The sequence below is a fragment of the Pipra filicauda genome, unplaced genomic scaffold (genome assembly GCF_003945595.2).
Source record: "Pipra filicauda isolate LSUMZ 115617 unplaced genomic scaffold, ASM394559v2 scaffold781_size139286_pilon, whole genome shotgun sequence".
Classification (NCBI taxonomy): Eukaryota; Metazoa; Chordata; class Aves; order Passeriformes; family Pipridae; genus Pipra; species Pipra filicauda.
The window spans coordinates 28,873-42,939 of NW_024104955.1; the positions used below are offsets into that span (position 1 = coordinate 28,873).

Consider the following 14,067-nt stretch of genomic DNA (forward strand, 5'->3'; position numbering starts at 1 on the left):
CCCCCCCGGGCATGGACCCCGCGGTGCCCAGGGCCACGCTGAAGGTGCTGGCGCTGTGCGCGGCGCTGCTGGTGCTGGTGGCGGCGGTGACGGTGGCGGTGGCGGTGATGGTGTGGCGCTCCGAGGCCGTGGGCAAGCTGCGGGGGTGCCGGGAGCGGGCGGCCAACGAGAGCCGGGAGCTGGGGGAGCGCGTGGTGGAGCTGGAGCGGGAGCGAGCGCGGCTGGAGCGGGAGGAGCGGGCGCTGCGCAGGGAGCTGGCCCGGGCGCGCGGGGACGGCAGGAAGGGCAATGCCAGCCTGGCGAACTGCCGGGAGCGGGCGGTAGGTGCCGGGGTTGGGGGGGAGGGATGGGGACAAGGGGGGAGTCTGGGGGACCTTTGACTCGCGGGACGGGGACGGGGGTAACACCCCTTGTCCCTCCACCACCCTGCCCTGTCCCCTCCCTCCTCATGGGGAGCCCCCACCCAGCTGGATCAGGGTGATGCTTCATCCCTGGGGGAATTCCGGCCGGGCTCGTGGGAAGCTCCAGCAGCCCCAGGAAGGATGCTGCGGGTGACTGGGATGACGAGCTGGGGGTGCACGGGCACGTTCCTGCACGGACCCCCCAGAAAGGGAGCCCTGGGTGCCCCCGGTGCCCTGGTGTGGCTCCGTCCTGCCGCCCCCCCGCCGGGGTCAGCTCTTCCCGGCTATTCCTGGCCGTGCCCAGGCTGCTCCACACGTGTAATTACCCCATCCCGAAGCAGCAGCGGAGGCCGGAGCGGGCGTTGGGCTCCCAGTTCTCCCCTCCCAGGTATTTTTAGCTGTGGCTCCAGCTGGGAAAGGGCCCGGCCCCAGCGCCGCGGCCGCAGCCCGGAGGAAGAGCCGGGTCCCGCCGCCCCTCTCGGGCTCATCCGGCTGAACAATGGCCCTGAGAGGCTGGAAAAATGCTGCTGCTTCCCAGGGCTGGCGCCGGGAGCGGGGCAGGGCTGTGCTGGCTCCTGGGTAGCCACGTCCCCCCCCTGGCACCAGGGACGGCACCCGTGGCACACTCGGGTGACCTGGGGCTCCTGTGACAACCCACAGCCTCGCCAGGCTGAGCATCCCTCTGGGGAAGAGGGGTTTTCCCCAAATCCATGTCCTCGGCCCTTCGAGGAAGGGGACAGGGGGATGTAAGGTCACCTGGAGCAGCTTGGGGACATGGGTGACCTGAGGGTCTGTGACAGCCCTGGGGCTCCTGCACCCTCCCCACACTCAGCCTGGGCCATCCCTTCAGGGAAGAGGGATTTCCCCCAGATCCATGAAATACATGTCCCTACCCCTTGGAGGAATAAGATGGGCCCCGAGGCCAGCAGGAGCCTGGGGACAGCCTGGGGACAGGGGGTGTCAGTGAGGAGGAGGAGGAGGGCAAAGAGCTGGGGGGACACTGCCCAGCGCCGTCCCCACGTGTCCCCTGCCCCCAGGCCAGGCTGGAGGCCAATGTCACCGCGCTGGGGGACGAGGTGGTGGCCCTGCGGCGCGAGCGGGCGGAGCTGGCCGGGGACAAGGCGGCCCTGCAAGGTGAGCTCTGTCCTCCGTCACCCCGCACGAGGAGCCCACCCGGGGCCCCCCCAGCCGGGTTTGGGGCGATGCCCGACGGGGGAGGGCACTGTGATTTTGGGGTGTCGGGGCTTGGGGTGACCCCGCTGTCGCCGCTGTCCCCCAGAGGAGGTGGCGCGGGGCGCGGAGCTGGCGCGGGGGCTGCGGCGGCGGCTGGAGGAGGCGCTGGAGCAGCAGCGGGCGCTGCGGGAGCGCGGGGAGCGCTGCGAGGGCCGCCAGAGAGAGCTCCAGGACACCCTGTAGGTCCTTGTCCCCCTCCACGGCGCGGGCACCCCCAGAGAATCCACCCCCCCCCAAAACCAGCCACCCCCCACCCAGCCCCTGTGACACCCTGCCCTGTCCCTCCCTCCCCGTGGGGACCCCCGGCCCCCCACCCCGGCACAGGGGGACCCCCACACGCGGCTCCGCTCTCCCCGCAGACGGGATTACGCGGCGGAGCTCGAGGCGCTGCGGCGGCGCGGGAGGGACCGACCGACCGGGAGAAGGTGCCCCCCGTCCCGGTACCGCTGTGGGGACACGGGGAGGGTAGAGGGGACAACCCGGGCAGGGGGGACAGCCCGGGGAGGGAGGACATCCGGGGAGGGGGCACAGCCCGGGGAGGGAGCACAGCCCGGGGAGGGGGCACAGCCCGGGAGGGGACACAGATCAGGGAGGGGACACAGCCCAGGGAGGGGACACAGTTCGGGGAGGGGGCACAGCCCGGGGCTGGGGGGTTTCACTGGCACAGCCACATGTGCCATTGCCACCGGTGTCCCCCGGGGAGCGGCACCCGGTGCCGTGTGGGGACTCACTCCCTGTCCCTCCTCTTTTGCAGGAAAGGTTGAAGCCCCGCAGCCCCCCGGGCCCCTCCCCACTAAGCCCAGCATTCCCAGTCCCACCACTGTGGGGCCGGGAGGGGCTCAGCCCCGGCTCCGGAGCTGGGGATGCTGGAATGGTGCTGGTGGGACACGTGTCCCAATCCCACCGTGAGTCCTGATCCCACCATGTGTCCCAATCCCACTGTGTCCCAATCCTGCCGTGTGTCCTGATCCCACCATGTGTTCTGATCCTACTGCGTGTCCCAATTCCATCGTGTATCCCAATCCTGCTGTGTCCCAATCCCACCATGTCCCAATTCCATCGTGTATCCCAATCCTGCTGTGTCCCAATCCCATCATGTCCCAATTCCATCGTGTATCCCAATCCTGCTGTGTCCCAATCCCACCATGTCCCAATTCCATCGTGTATCCCAATCCTGCTGTGTCCCGATCCCACCATGTCCCAGTTCCATCGTGTATCCCAATCCTGCTGTGTCCTGCTCCCACCGTGTCTCGATCCTGTCTCCTGTCCCGATGCCGCCGCGTGTCCCGACCCTGCCGTGTCCCAGTCCCAGCTCAGCAGCCTGGCAGCAGGACAGAGGGGTCCCTTCTCCAGCCCTCGGGCAGTTTGAGCTCATCCCGGGGACAGTTTCCCCCCTGGCTGCTCGGAGCTGCTCTGGGATCAGCTCTGGGCGTTAACACTCCAGAAACTGGGACCACTGGGAAGGTGTTTGGGCAATAAAGGCTGTGCTGCTCTCCAGGATGTCTCCCTGTGCCACCAGCCCCGCTGTCCCCCTCTTCCCAAGAGCCCAACTGGCCCCCCCAAGCCCAGTTGGCCCCCCAAATCCAACCGTGTGTCCCCAAACCCAACCGTCCCCCCCAAAGGGGACTTCTCACTCCAGGGTTTTCTCCAGCCTCTCCCACCACCTGCCCAGGGCAGGACCCGGCTCTGCCAGGGACCCCAAAACTCCCCGGGGTGCTTGGGGGGACACTGAGCCAAGGCAGGGGCGGGAGGACAAGGACCAGGAGCTGCTGCTGCTGCTTTGCTCTCACTTCCCAGCACCCTCAGATCCACTTTGAAGGTTTCCAGGAAAGCTGGATTTTCCTGCCGCAGTATCCTGTGCAAAGGGCAGGCAGGATCTGCCCTGCCCTCCCCACTGCCCGTGGGGGGACCCCCCCGTGCCCCCACTGCCCCAACTCGGGAGGGGATGGAGAAGGGGCTGGCAGGGACTTCCCAGGTGAAAGTGTCCTGGTGAGGCACTTCCAGCCAGGATGGGGTTCTCTGGGATGGGGTGGGGGGACAAACCCCATTCCCACACCCCAAATCCAGTGGTCCCGGAGCGGAGCCCCCCCGGCCCAGCAGAGATTTAAGATGGGAAGGGGAATTGGGAACAACATTCCCATGGTCCAACCATCGGCATGGGAAGAACTAATTACAGTGGGGGGCTAATTGGGGGCTTAATTGGGGGATTGGGACAGAGGTGGGGTCTGGGGGGGCCAGATCCCCATCGGGATCCCTGGTGACCCCGGGAGGCTGCAGGGAATGGGAATGGGCTCTCAGAGGGAGCATCCCAAGGGCAGAGCCACGGGCCTGAGGGGTCCCTGCCAGGCGGGGATGGGGGTCCGGCAGTGTCCCCATGGCAGGGCCGGGGGGGCCGGGGGGGCCCGGGGGTGACTCAGCGTTATTTGCGGCTCAGGAAGGAAACGGCAGTAGCTGAGAATGGATTCGGGAGCGACACCATCCCGGCCATCGCAGACACTTCCCGGTCCCCAGGGAACGCGGCGCAGCCAGAGGGCAGGAAACAGCCAACGGCTCGGGGTCAGCGCCCGGCGGGGCCCCACACCTCGGCCCCCCCGCAGCCCCCCCGGCCCGGGCTGGGCATCCTGCGGGGATGGGGGGGGTCCCGGGCACAGCCGGACCCTCCACGGCAGCTCCCGCGGGATGGGGACGGGATGACAATGGCCGGGGGGGGGGTCTGGCACCCCCAGAGCTGGGGGAGCTGGGCCTGCAGCCCAGGGCTCCCACGGGGCGGGGACAGGGTGACAATGGCCGTGGTCAGGACCCGGACACCCCCAGAGCGTGTCTGTGGTCACTGGCCATGAGGGGCAAAGGGGCAGCATCCCCTGTCCCTCCCCAGCCACCCCGTGGTGCTGCCCGCACCTGATGTCACCCCTTGTCCCTGCACTGAGCCCCCTCCATGTCCCCAGCCCGTCCCCGAGCTCGGGGCTCACCCCATGGCCCCACATCACCCACCGAGCCTGGTGCCACCCCACCCGCCAGCCAGGACCTGACCACACCCTTCCCCATCCCCGCAAGGGACGTGGAGCATCACCCCTGAGTGCCACCCACCCGGTGGGCACACACGTGCCACCGTCCCACCGCCAGGGTGGGGTGCCAGGACCACCCTGGGGTGCCCGGTGCAGACAGTGGGATCCCCTCCATCACCCCACCAGCGGACACAGCCCACCCTGCCTGGCCCCGGGGGCTCATTCCCCGGAATTCTCAGTGTTAGGGGGTTATTTTGGGATGGGAGACACTCCTGGGAGAGCGCCGGGCACCAGCACGGGGCAGGGGGAGGAGGGTCCCAGCCTTCCCCCCCCCATCCAGGAACAATAGTCCCGCCGCCAACAGAAGCTGCACCGTGATAACCCGGCGGGTCCGAGGCATCCGGCACGGCAGGAAGGAGCCCAGCAGAAGGAAACATTAAATCCAGGGATATAAACACGGCGTCGGGGCCGGCCCCGCCCCCCGGCCGGCCCCGCTCAAAGGGGGTCCCGCGGGGTGGGGCTCTCACAGCGCCGGCGGGATGGAGAAGGGCAGCTTCGCCATGGCCAAGTTCGGTCTGGAGGCCAAGGAGCCGATGGCCAAGCGGGACTGCGGGTTTTACATGAAGTACATCTTCCTCTTCACCTCCCTCATCCAGTTCCTCATCATCCTGGGGCTGGTGCTGTTCATGGTGTACGGGAACGCGCAGGCGGGCACCGACACCCACCTCCGGCTGCTGGAGGAGCAGCTGCAGGACCGCTACAACAAGATCATCACCCTGGGCACCAGGAACATGAACCTCACCCGCGCCCTCAACGCCACCCTCAAGGACAAGGACAAGCTGCAGGGCCTCGTCTCCAAGGTCCAGCGGGAGCTGGACAAGTGTAACAGCACCCAGAGCACCAACAACCTCCCCCAGGTGAGGGCAGGGCAGGGGGATGCGCCCGTGGGTGCTGGGACCTCGTCGTGACAGGACTGGGGGAGAGGGGCCGGGGGCAGAGCCGGGTGGGGATGCTGATGTGCCCCCCCCGCCCAGCCCCGGGGGTCTCAGCCCCGGTGTCCTGGAGAGGGGTTGGCCACGGGGGTTCCAATCCCACAGTCCCCCTCCTCCTCCTCCTCCTCATTGTCATCATCGTCATCCTCTTAAGCCTCCGGTGCTCTCACAGCGCCCACGATGTGCTGCCAGGGGGTCCCTGATGCTCTGACCCCCCCTCCTCTCCCTGTCCCTGTCCCTGTCCCTGTCCCTGTCCCTGTCCCTGTCCCGTCCCCGATGCTCTCACCAGTGTCCAGAGGGATGAGGTGATACCTCAGGGATGTCTTTGTGGGATGCTCTGACCCCCCTCCCATCCTTTTCCTCCTCTTCCTCCTCCCCAGCCCCCGGTGCTCTCCCAGTGCCCACGAGCTGATGCCGGGGTGTGTGTGGGGGGGGTCCTTGCAGGATGCTCTGACCCTCCTCTTCCTCCTCTTCCTCCCCCCCCTCAGCTGCAGGAGTTCATGTACATCAAGATGAAGTTGGCCGAGTGCCAAATTACCACCAGCCTCATCAACACCTCGTGCAACGGTAAGAGAGACCCCCGTCCCCAAATCCCAGGTATCGCCTTCCCACCCTCCTGGGGACCCCCAGCACCCCCCAGGGACCCGGGCAGGGGAAGCCCTTCCCCATCCCTGCTGCAGGCAGGGGTGTCACGCTGGGACAGGGGGTGGCACTGGGGGACACCCACCCCGTCCCCGCTCCCCGCGCAGCCGACAAGCTGCAGCTGCAGAGGCAGCTGGACCAGATCACCTTGTCCAAGAAGGAGCTGCAGGAAAACTACCAGAAAACGCAAACCACGCTGGCCAAAACCAGCCAGGAGCACGAGAGGTGCCAGGAGGACCTGAGGACCAACAGGACCAGCTGGGACTTCACCAAAACCGAGCTGGAGCTGCTGAGACACGAGAGCAGGACCCTGAAGAACGACATCAACGAGAACCTGCAGCGGGTGGCGGGCCTGGTGAAGCAGTACCGCTGCAGCGAGGCCGAGAACAAGCTGCAGCAGCTCCGGGAGGACGCCGAGGGGCTGTTCCGCTGGCAGCAGGACCGGGACACCATGTACGTCAGGAGGAGCACCTGCGAGGTGAGCGTGGAGCAGTGTCGCCTCGGCTCCAGCAGGCAGCTGCAGGAGCTCCGGCAGCGCCTCCAGGCCGTGGAGAAGCAGGTGAGGGACGGGCAGGAGGAGAGGAAGAGGCTGCAGGAGGACAAGGAGCGGCAGGCCAAGGAGCTGGAGGACAAGAGGAGGGAGGCGGCGGCGCAGGCGGAGTCGCTGCAGAAGCAGCTCAACTTCTGTATGGGCACCCAGGTGAGGGGCTGGGGGTGTGAGGGGGCACGGGGGGGCACGGGGACACCCCACGGGCACACCGGGGACACATGGGAATGGGCGGGAGACGGCATCAGGGTGGCACTGCTGGGTTGGGCACGTGCGGCTCGTCTGGCACAGGCACCTCTGCAAGTGCACCTTGAACGTGGGTTTTATCCTTACCGTGGGTTTTATCCTCACTGTGGGTTTTATCCTCACCCAAGGGTTTTATCCTCCACCGTGGGTTTTATCCTCCACTGTGGGTTTTATCCTCACTCATGGGTTTTATCCTCACCCGAGGGTTTTCTTTGCACGTGGTTTTTCCCTGCTGGGCGGTGCCACCACTGACCAGTGCCTGGCCCTGAGCGGTGCCACCACTGACCGGTGCCAACCAGTGCCAGTGCTGGCACCACTGACCAGTGCTGACACCACTGACCGGTGCTGACACCACTGACCAGTGCTGACCGTTGCCCCCCCGCCGGTGCCCCCTCTCCCCCACAGATGAACCCCTTCTTCGACGTGCCCGGCTCGCGGGGGCCGGGGGGCACCGGGCGCTCGGGGCCCTTCCCCAGCACGGGCTACTACGCGGATTATCTGAAGAACCAGGGGGTCTTCGGCAACATAGGTGAGTCCTTGGCCTTGGGGGGGCCTCTGTGTGGGGCTGGGAGCCCCCCGGGTGCCCGGCCGGGCTCAGCTCCACTCCCCCCCCTCCAGGCAAGGCGAACATGGAGGAGCTGCAGCGGATGCTGAAGATGTTCGAGCAGCACACGGCCACCCTGAAGAACTCCGGGTGAGGGGGGCCTGGCACAGGACCCCCCCCCAGGCAGGGGGTGCTGACCCTGCCCCCTCCACGGAGGGTAAGGGCCGAGCAGCGCACGGGACGCTCCGACGAGGTGCTCCAGGACAAGCCCAGGAGGTGCTTCCCACAGCACGGACGGCAAACCCCGACCGGGAGCCAGCAGCCAGGACCACCCTCCCCTCATCCCCCCCCTCCCCGAGCCCCCCCGTGTGTCCCTCTCAACATGTATCCCTGAGCTTGGCTGGAATTCCGCCGGCCCTGAGCGCCGGCACAACTCGCCGCACGTGTGCTTGGATTCTCCGTGGAGGGCGCGGAGGCCACGGCCGGGATGGGGAGCAGGAACATCCAGTCCCGGCTTCACGCGGGGTCCCTGCGGGGTGGGAAGTGCCGGAGGGCGAGGGCCCGGGGCGTCCTTGGCCGCCGAGCCCCCTCGGAGCGCGGTGATTAATCACCGCCCGTCACTCCGGGATTTACGGCCGCGCTTCCCGCTCCTTCCTGTGGAAAGAGCTTTTCCTGCCTCGCCGGGCTGCCCGCACGCCAGGCAAGCCCTGCCAGCACCTCGGCGGCACGTAGGGCTCCCGCTCGGCCCCCATCCCCTTCCCGACCCCTCTCCCATCCCCAGGTCACATCCGTGTCCCCCAGGTCCCACTCGGGCCCCCCGAGCCACATCCATCCCGGGATAACGGTGGCCACGTGCTCCTGTTGCCCCCCCCACCCCCGGGATGGGGATGTCACCGGGTGCCCCCATCCCTGCCCAGCCCTTGGAAGTGCTGGTGCCAGGGTGGGATGGGATCAGGGTCACAGAGGGGGTCCCTTGCTGTCCCAGCTGCCCCCACACAGCTCAGCCGGGGGTCTGGGGGGACTCTCTCACTGCCAGAGGATTTCCTGGAGCTTCACTATAAATAATCTCGGAGCCCCAGAAGCTTCCAGAGCCTGGGAGTCCCAGCTGGGGGGTGGCAGAGTGAGTGGTCCCCATGGAGCACCCACCCGTGGGGTGGCAGAGCCCACAGCTGCCAAGTGGGTGCAAGGGCTGGGGGTGATCCCACGTCTCCTATGGCTTGGGCTTTATCCCATGGCTTGGGGTTGTATCCCAGGGGTCCCAAGCCCCCCACGCTGCATCCCTGGGGCTGGGAGCGCACTTGGGGCACAGGGATGGACCCACCAGGATGCTGAGCCCCTCACATGCCGTGGTGGGGAGGGGGACACCCCAAGGGGGACGCCCGGGGTGGCTTTTCCCTTCCAGCCGCTCCAGCTCCTTGTTTGTCCTCCTGGCCAGGAAACGGGGCCTCTCCCAGTGGTTTTTTCCCATGTCTGGGGCTCGGGACACGCTCCCCCCCCCGAGCCAGGAAAACACAGGAGCTCAGCCTGGGAAGGAGGGAGGGGACAGACACCAGAGCCACCGAAGGCACCACGGTTTAATCCCGGCACAGGGAGCCGGCGCTCCCTGCCCGCGGCCCCCGGCGCGGCGAGGGGGGACCCCCCGGCGCATCCCTCACTTCCCCACGCAGAAATCCCTGAAGATGATGTCCAGGACGTCCTCGGCGCCCACGTGGCCGGTGATCCGGCCCAGCTCCCGCCGCGCCAGCCGCAGCTGCTCGGCCGCCAGCGCCAGGTCCCGCGGGCGCTCCCGCCCGAACCGCGCCAGCGCCGCCGCGCAGCCCCCCAGGTGCCGGCTGTGCCGGCTCTGGGTCAGGCTGGGAGAGCCGCACAGGGGGTCCCCGCACCTGGGAAAGGGCGAGAAGCCAGCCTGGAGCACCCCCGGAGCCGGGACGGGTGTTGGTGGCCCCACCATGCCTGCACTGAGCACTCACAGCCGCGCCAGCTCCCGCGCCAGCAGCTCCAGGAGTTGTTCGAGCCCCTCGCCCGTCTTGCAGGAGAGGAGGGTGGTGGGGGGCAGGGGGGGTCTCTGGGCGCAGCCGTGGCGCAGGGGACCCCCGTCCCCCCGCAGCAGGTCGGCTTTGTTGAGCACCAGGACGCAGGGGGTGCCGGGGGGGGGCTGCAGGGCCCCCAGCGCAGCCCCCAGCCCCGCCGGCTCGGGGGGCACCGCGCTGGCATCCAGCACGGCCAGCACCAGGTCGGCCTGGCACAGCCTGGGGGGGACAGGGGGTAAGGCAGGGGGCCACCAACCGCCCCCTCCCAGCCGGCCCACGGTGGTCAGTGACCTCCCCAGTGCAGCCCCCCCGGCCTCACCGGTCCCGCGCGCGGGCGACCCCCTCCCGCTCCACCAGGTCGGTGGTCTCGCGCAGCCCGGCCGTGTCGCTGAGCACCAGCGGGTACCCCCCGATGTCCAGGGCCACCTCCACCACGTCCCGCGTCGTCCCCGCCACCGGTGACACGATGGCGGCCGGGCGCTGGCCTGGGGGGGGACACACACACCCGGCACGCGGGGGGTGATTCCCGGCTGAATCTGGGGAGCCCCTTCCCAGCCGGGAGCGGCCCCCCTGCCCCCAGCCCGTGCCCCCCTCACTCACACAGCAGGTTGAGGAGGCTGCTCTTGCCCACGTTGGGGGGCCCGGCGATGACGGCGCGGACCCCCCCCCGCAGCAGCTCCCCCCGGCGCCCGTCCCGCAGGTGGGCCCCGATCTCCCGCTCCAGCGCCCGCACGGCGCCATCCACTGCGGGCACAGGGGACATGGCGGGGGGGGGACAGCAGGGATGGGGTGTCCCAGCACCCCCCCCAACCACTGCGGGCACAGGGGACGTGGCAGGGGGGGGACAGCGGGGATGGGGTGTCCCAGCACCCCCCCCAACCACTGCGGGCACAGGGGACGTGGCAGGGGGGGGACAGCGGGGACAGGGTGTCCCAGCACCCCCCCCAGTCACTGCGGGCACAGGGGATGTGGCAGGGGGGGACAGCGGGGACAGGGTGTCCCAGCACCCCCCCCAGTCACTGCGGGCACAGGGGACGTGGCAGGGGGGGGACAGTGGGGACAGGGTGTCCCAGCACCCCCCCAGCCCCAGCACCCCCCCCTCACCTCGGGACAAAACCTCCTCCTCCACGTTGTCGTCCTCGCTGAAGTCGATGTAGGCTTCGAGGTGGGCGAGCGCCTGGGAGGCGGGAGGGGGGTCAGGGGGACACCCCGCTGTGTCCCCGGGCCGCAGAGGAGGGACCAGCGGCCGGAGCCGAGGCCGGGGCGGCCCTGACCTGGGTGAGGGTGTCGCTCCAGCGCTGGTAGAGCTGGCCCAGCTCGCCCTCCATCTGCCTCAGCGCCTGCCGCCGCTGCGCCTCCGTCTCCGCCCGGATCAGGTCCCCCAGGCCCTCGGCCGCCGTCAGATCCAGCTTCCCCCGGCGGAACGCTCGGAGCGTGAACTCCCCGGGATCGGCGGGACGGAGCCCCGGGAGGCGCCCTGAGAGCCCCCCCGTGAGCCCCCGCCCACAGCACCCCGAGGGGGGGGAAAGAGGGGTGCGGGGGGCTCACCCAGCACCCCGAGGGGCAGGATACAAGGGGAAGGGGGTAGGAAGGATGGGGGGAGGCTCATCCAGCACCCTCAGCACCCTGAGGGGCAGGATCTGATGGGAGAGGGGCAGGATGTGACGGGAGAGGGGCAGGAGGGATGCAGGGCCAAGGATGGCTCACCCAGTGCCCGCAGCACCCCGCTGACCACAGCAGGCCCCCCGTGCACGTGCAGCTCAGCACAGTCCTCCCCGGTGAAGCTCCGGGGTCCTGCGGGGACACACGGCCTGGGTGGGCACCAGCTGAGCCCCCCGGACCCGGCACATCCTTCCCGTGGGAACAGGCACATTTCGACCCCATAGGAGCTCGGGGGGGCTCAGGAGGGACCCCCCAGTAGCAGCTCTACAGGATCAGTGCAGAGGGGCCAGCGGTGACCCAGGGCCACCCCCGAGGGGTCCCCCCAGGCGAGGGGGCTGTGGCAGTCACCGAGACCCCCCCAACCAAGCCCCGAAGACCCCTCCCGAGCCCCAGCCCACCCACCCCACCTGGGAACCAGACGACGAGCCCGCGGTCGAGGGTCTCGGCGGTGTCGGGGTCGCGGATGCGCCGCAGGGCCAGGACGCGGGGCGGGGGCAGCTTGGGGGTCCCGGTGAGGGTCTGCAGGGCCCCCCGGCTGCCCGGGCCGCTGGCGCGGATAACGGCGACCCCGCAGCGCCCGGGGGCCGAGGACAGGGCGAAGATGGTGTCCCCCCCCACCCCCGCCGAGGAGCTGAGGCACCGCGCCCACCTGGGAAGGGCGGGGGGTCCTTATCCACACCCCCGGAGGGGCACAGAGGGTGCAGGGGGTGCGCAGCCCCCCTCAGCCACCCCAAAGGACCCCCGCCCGTGCACCCCCTCCCCAGAGTCACTCCCTCCCCAGGGTCACCCCCACACAAAGGGCACCCCTTCCCTGGGTGAACCCTCTCCCCAGGGGCACCCCCTCCCCGGGTACTCCCCCTCCTCAGATGCATCCCCTCCCCAAAAGCATCCTCTCCCCTTGTACTCCCCCTCCCCGTGAACCCCCTCCCCAGGTACCCCCCTCCCCCTGCACCCCCCTCCACACCAGGGCAGCCCTACCCCCACGCACACCCCTTCCCGTGCGCCCCCTCCCCAAAGTGTCCCTCCCCCCGCAGGGTATTCGCCCCCTCCCCGGGACCCCCCCGTTTAGCCCCGGGGTGCCCCCACCTGCCCCCCGCCGCCCTCAGCGCCCTGGGCAGCGCCATGAGCGCGGCTCACGCTGCCCTCACCCCGCGCCGGCCTCAGCGCGGGCGCCTCGCCCCGCCCACCTCGCCTATTCCCATTGGTCAGCGCTCGCAGGAGGGCGGGTTTAGTGCTGCGGTCGCGTTTCTGATTGGCCGGAAGCGGCCATGGCGCTGCGCCGCCTGAAGCCGCGGGGCCCGGGCGGTTCCGCCCGGCGCGGGGCGCGGCCCTGCCCGGGGGTCCCCGCCCGCAGCCCCCCATGGGCCGTCCCCCTCTGTCCTCACCCTGCTCCCGGGGGGATGCTGGGCTGGAACCCACCCACCCCCCCCCTTGCCACGGCTGTACCCTAAAAATAACCCCCAGCTCCGCACGACCCTGAGCTGTGGGGGTGCCCGTGTCCCGAGAATTGGGGTGACCCCCCCCCGCCATGGCGGAGCCCACCCCTGCCCCGTCCGTCCCTTTCCTCTGCACCCACTGGTGTCCCCGTGCCTGTCGGGGGAGGTCCCTTTGCCCCCACCCCGACACAAGCTGTTCTGGAGCACCTGGAGGTTTTGGGGGACCCCTGCCCACCCTAGAGGGGGTCCCTGCGCTTGGCACCCCCCGCACCCCGAGGGGCTGAGCCCCGGCTCCGCACCGAGCCAAGCCGGAGCTGCTCATCCCCCGGGGAACCCCTGCTCCATCCGGGGGGGGGGGTCTCATCCCCGCGGGGGGGTCGGGACTGACCCCTGGGTTGCGGGGTGGGGGGTCCCCACAAACAGGCCCCTCGCGTGCGGCGGGAGGGACCCCCCCCCCAACCGCCCGCGCCCGCAGCGCTCCGTGAACCAGAGAAATGATTCCCGAGCAGCGTCACGGCTGTGTCCGCTCCTCAGCCCGCACCCCATCCCTGCCTGCATCCCTGCCTGCATCCCTGCCTGCATCCCGCTCCTCAGCCCGCACCCCATCCCTGCCTGCATCCCTGCCTGCATCCCGCTCCTCATCCCACATCCTATCCTGCATCCCATCCCAGCCCATCCCGCCCCCCATCCTACACCCCATTTGGCCCCCCATCCCTGTCCCCATCCAGCCCCCCAGCCGGGACCCAAGTTTGGGGGGGGCCCAGGGGTTGGGGTCGGGGCAGCCAGGACCGGGTGATCCCCTTGCTCTGGGGGTCCCCCCCATTCCCGGTCCCCAAAATCTCGGGTCGGTTTGCAGTGGGTTTCGGGGGGGGGGGAGCGCGGGGGGCCGGGGAGGGGGGTGGTCGTGCAGACAAAGGCGCTGGAGCGGGGAGGAGCAACAGCGGCGTGGCCTGAAAGGCTGGGATACAGGCAGGGATACAGGCAGGGATACAGGCTGGGATACAAACAGGGATACAGACAGGGATACAAACAGGGATACAGGCTGGGATACAGGCAGGGATACAGGCAGGGATACAGGCAGAGATATTGGCCAGGATGCAGGCAGAGATGCAGGTTGGGATTCAGACAGGGAAACAGGCAGGAATTCAACCAGGGATTCAGACAGGAACACTGCCAGGGATGCAGGCAGGGATGCCGGCCAGGATGCTGGAATTCCCAGGATACCGGAGACCATCAATGCTCCCCCCTCTGCTAAATCCCTGTGGACCCCCCCAAATCCCCATGCTCCATGGGCCAGGGATGAGGGGTGGGATCAGGGATTCTCCCGGG

The 14,067-nt window shown here is 69.3% G+C and overlaps 3 protein-coding genes across 3 annotated transcripts; 2 read left to right on the plus strand and 1 right to left on the minus strand.

Moving 5' to 3' along the window:
• Window positions 1–11: 11 nt before the first annotated feature.
• LOC120324946 (coiled-coil domain-containing protein 177-like) lies at window positions 12–2,425 on the plus strand. The gene is made up of 5 exons (XM_039389886.1): window positions 12–320; window positions 1,439–1,535; window positions 1,681–1,813; window positions 1,994–2,074; window positions 2,389–2,425. Exons 1-5 carry the CDS (start codon window positions 12–14, stop codon window positions 2,396–2,398), a joined length of 630 nt encoding a protein of 209 aa, XP_039245820.1. The 3' UTR covers window positions 2,399–2,425.
• A 2,753-nt stretch (window positions 2,426–5,178) lies between these two features.
• Window positions 5,179–8,048, plus strand: LOC113993114 (plasmalemma vesicle associated protein). The gene is made up of 5 exons (XM_027730998.2): window positions 5,179–5,556; window positions 6,120–6,198; window positions 6,381–6,973; window positions 7,472–7,595; window positions 7,685–8,048. The coding sequence occupies exons 1-5, from the start codon at window positions 5,179–5,181 to the stop codon at window positions 7,762–7,764; spliced, it is 1,254 nt and encodes a 417-aa protein (XP_027586799.1). The 3' UTR covers window positions 7,765–8,048.
• Window positions 8,049–9,173: 1,125 nt separating this feature from the next.
• GTPBP3 (GTP binding protein 3, mitochondrial) lies at window positions 9,174–12,426 on the minus strand. The gene is made up of 9 exons (XM_027730973.2): window positions 12,389–12,426; window positions 11,710–11,951; window positions 11,348–11,434; window positions 10,915–11,117; window positions 10,745–10,817; window positions 10,241–10,384; window positions 9,960–10,125; window positions 9,581–9,859; window positions 9,174–9,493 (listed from the first exon to the last, which is right to left on the minus strand). The coding sequence occupies exons 1-9, from the start codon at window positions 12,424–12,426 to the stop codon at window positions 9,262–9,264; spliced, it is 1,464 nt and encodes a 487-aa protein (XP_027586774.1). The 3' UTR covers window positions 9,174–9,261.
• Window positions 12,427–14,067: the final 1,641 nt, after the last annotated feature.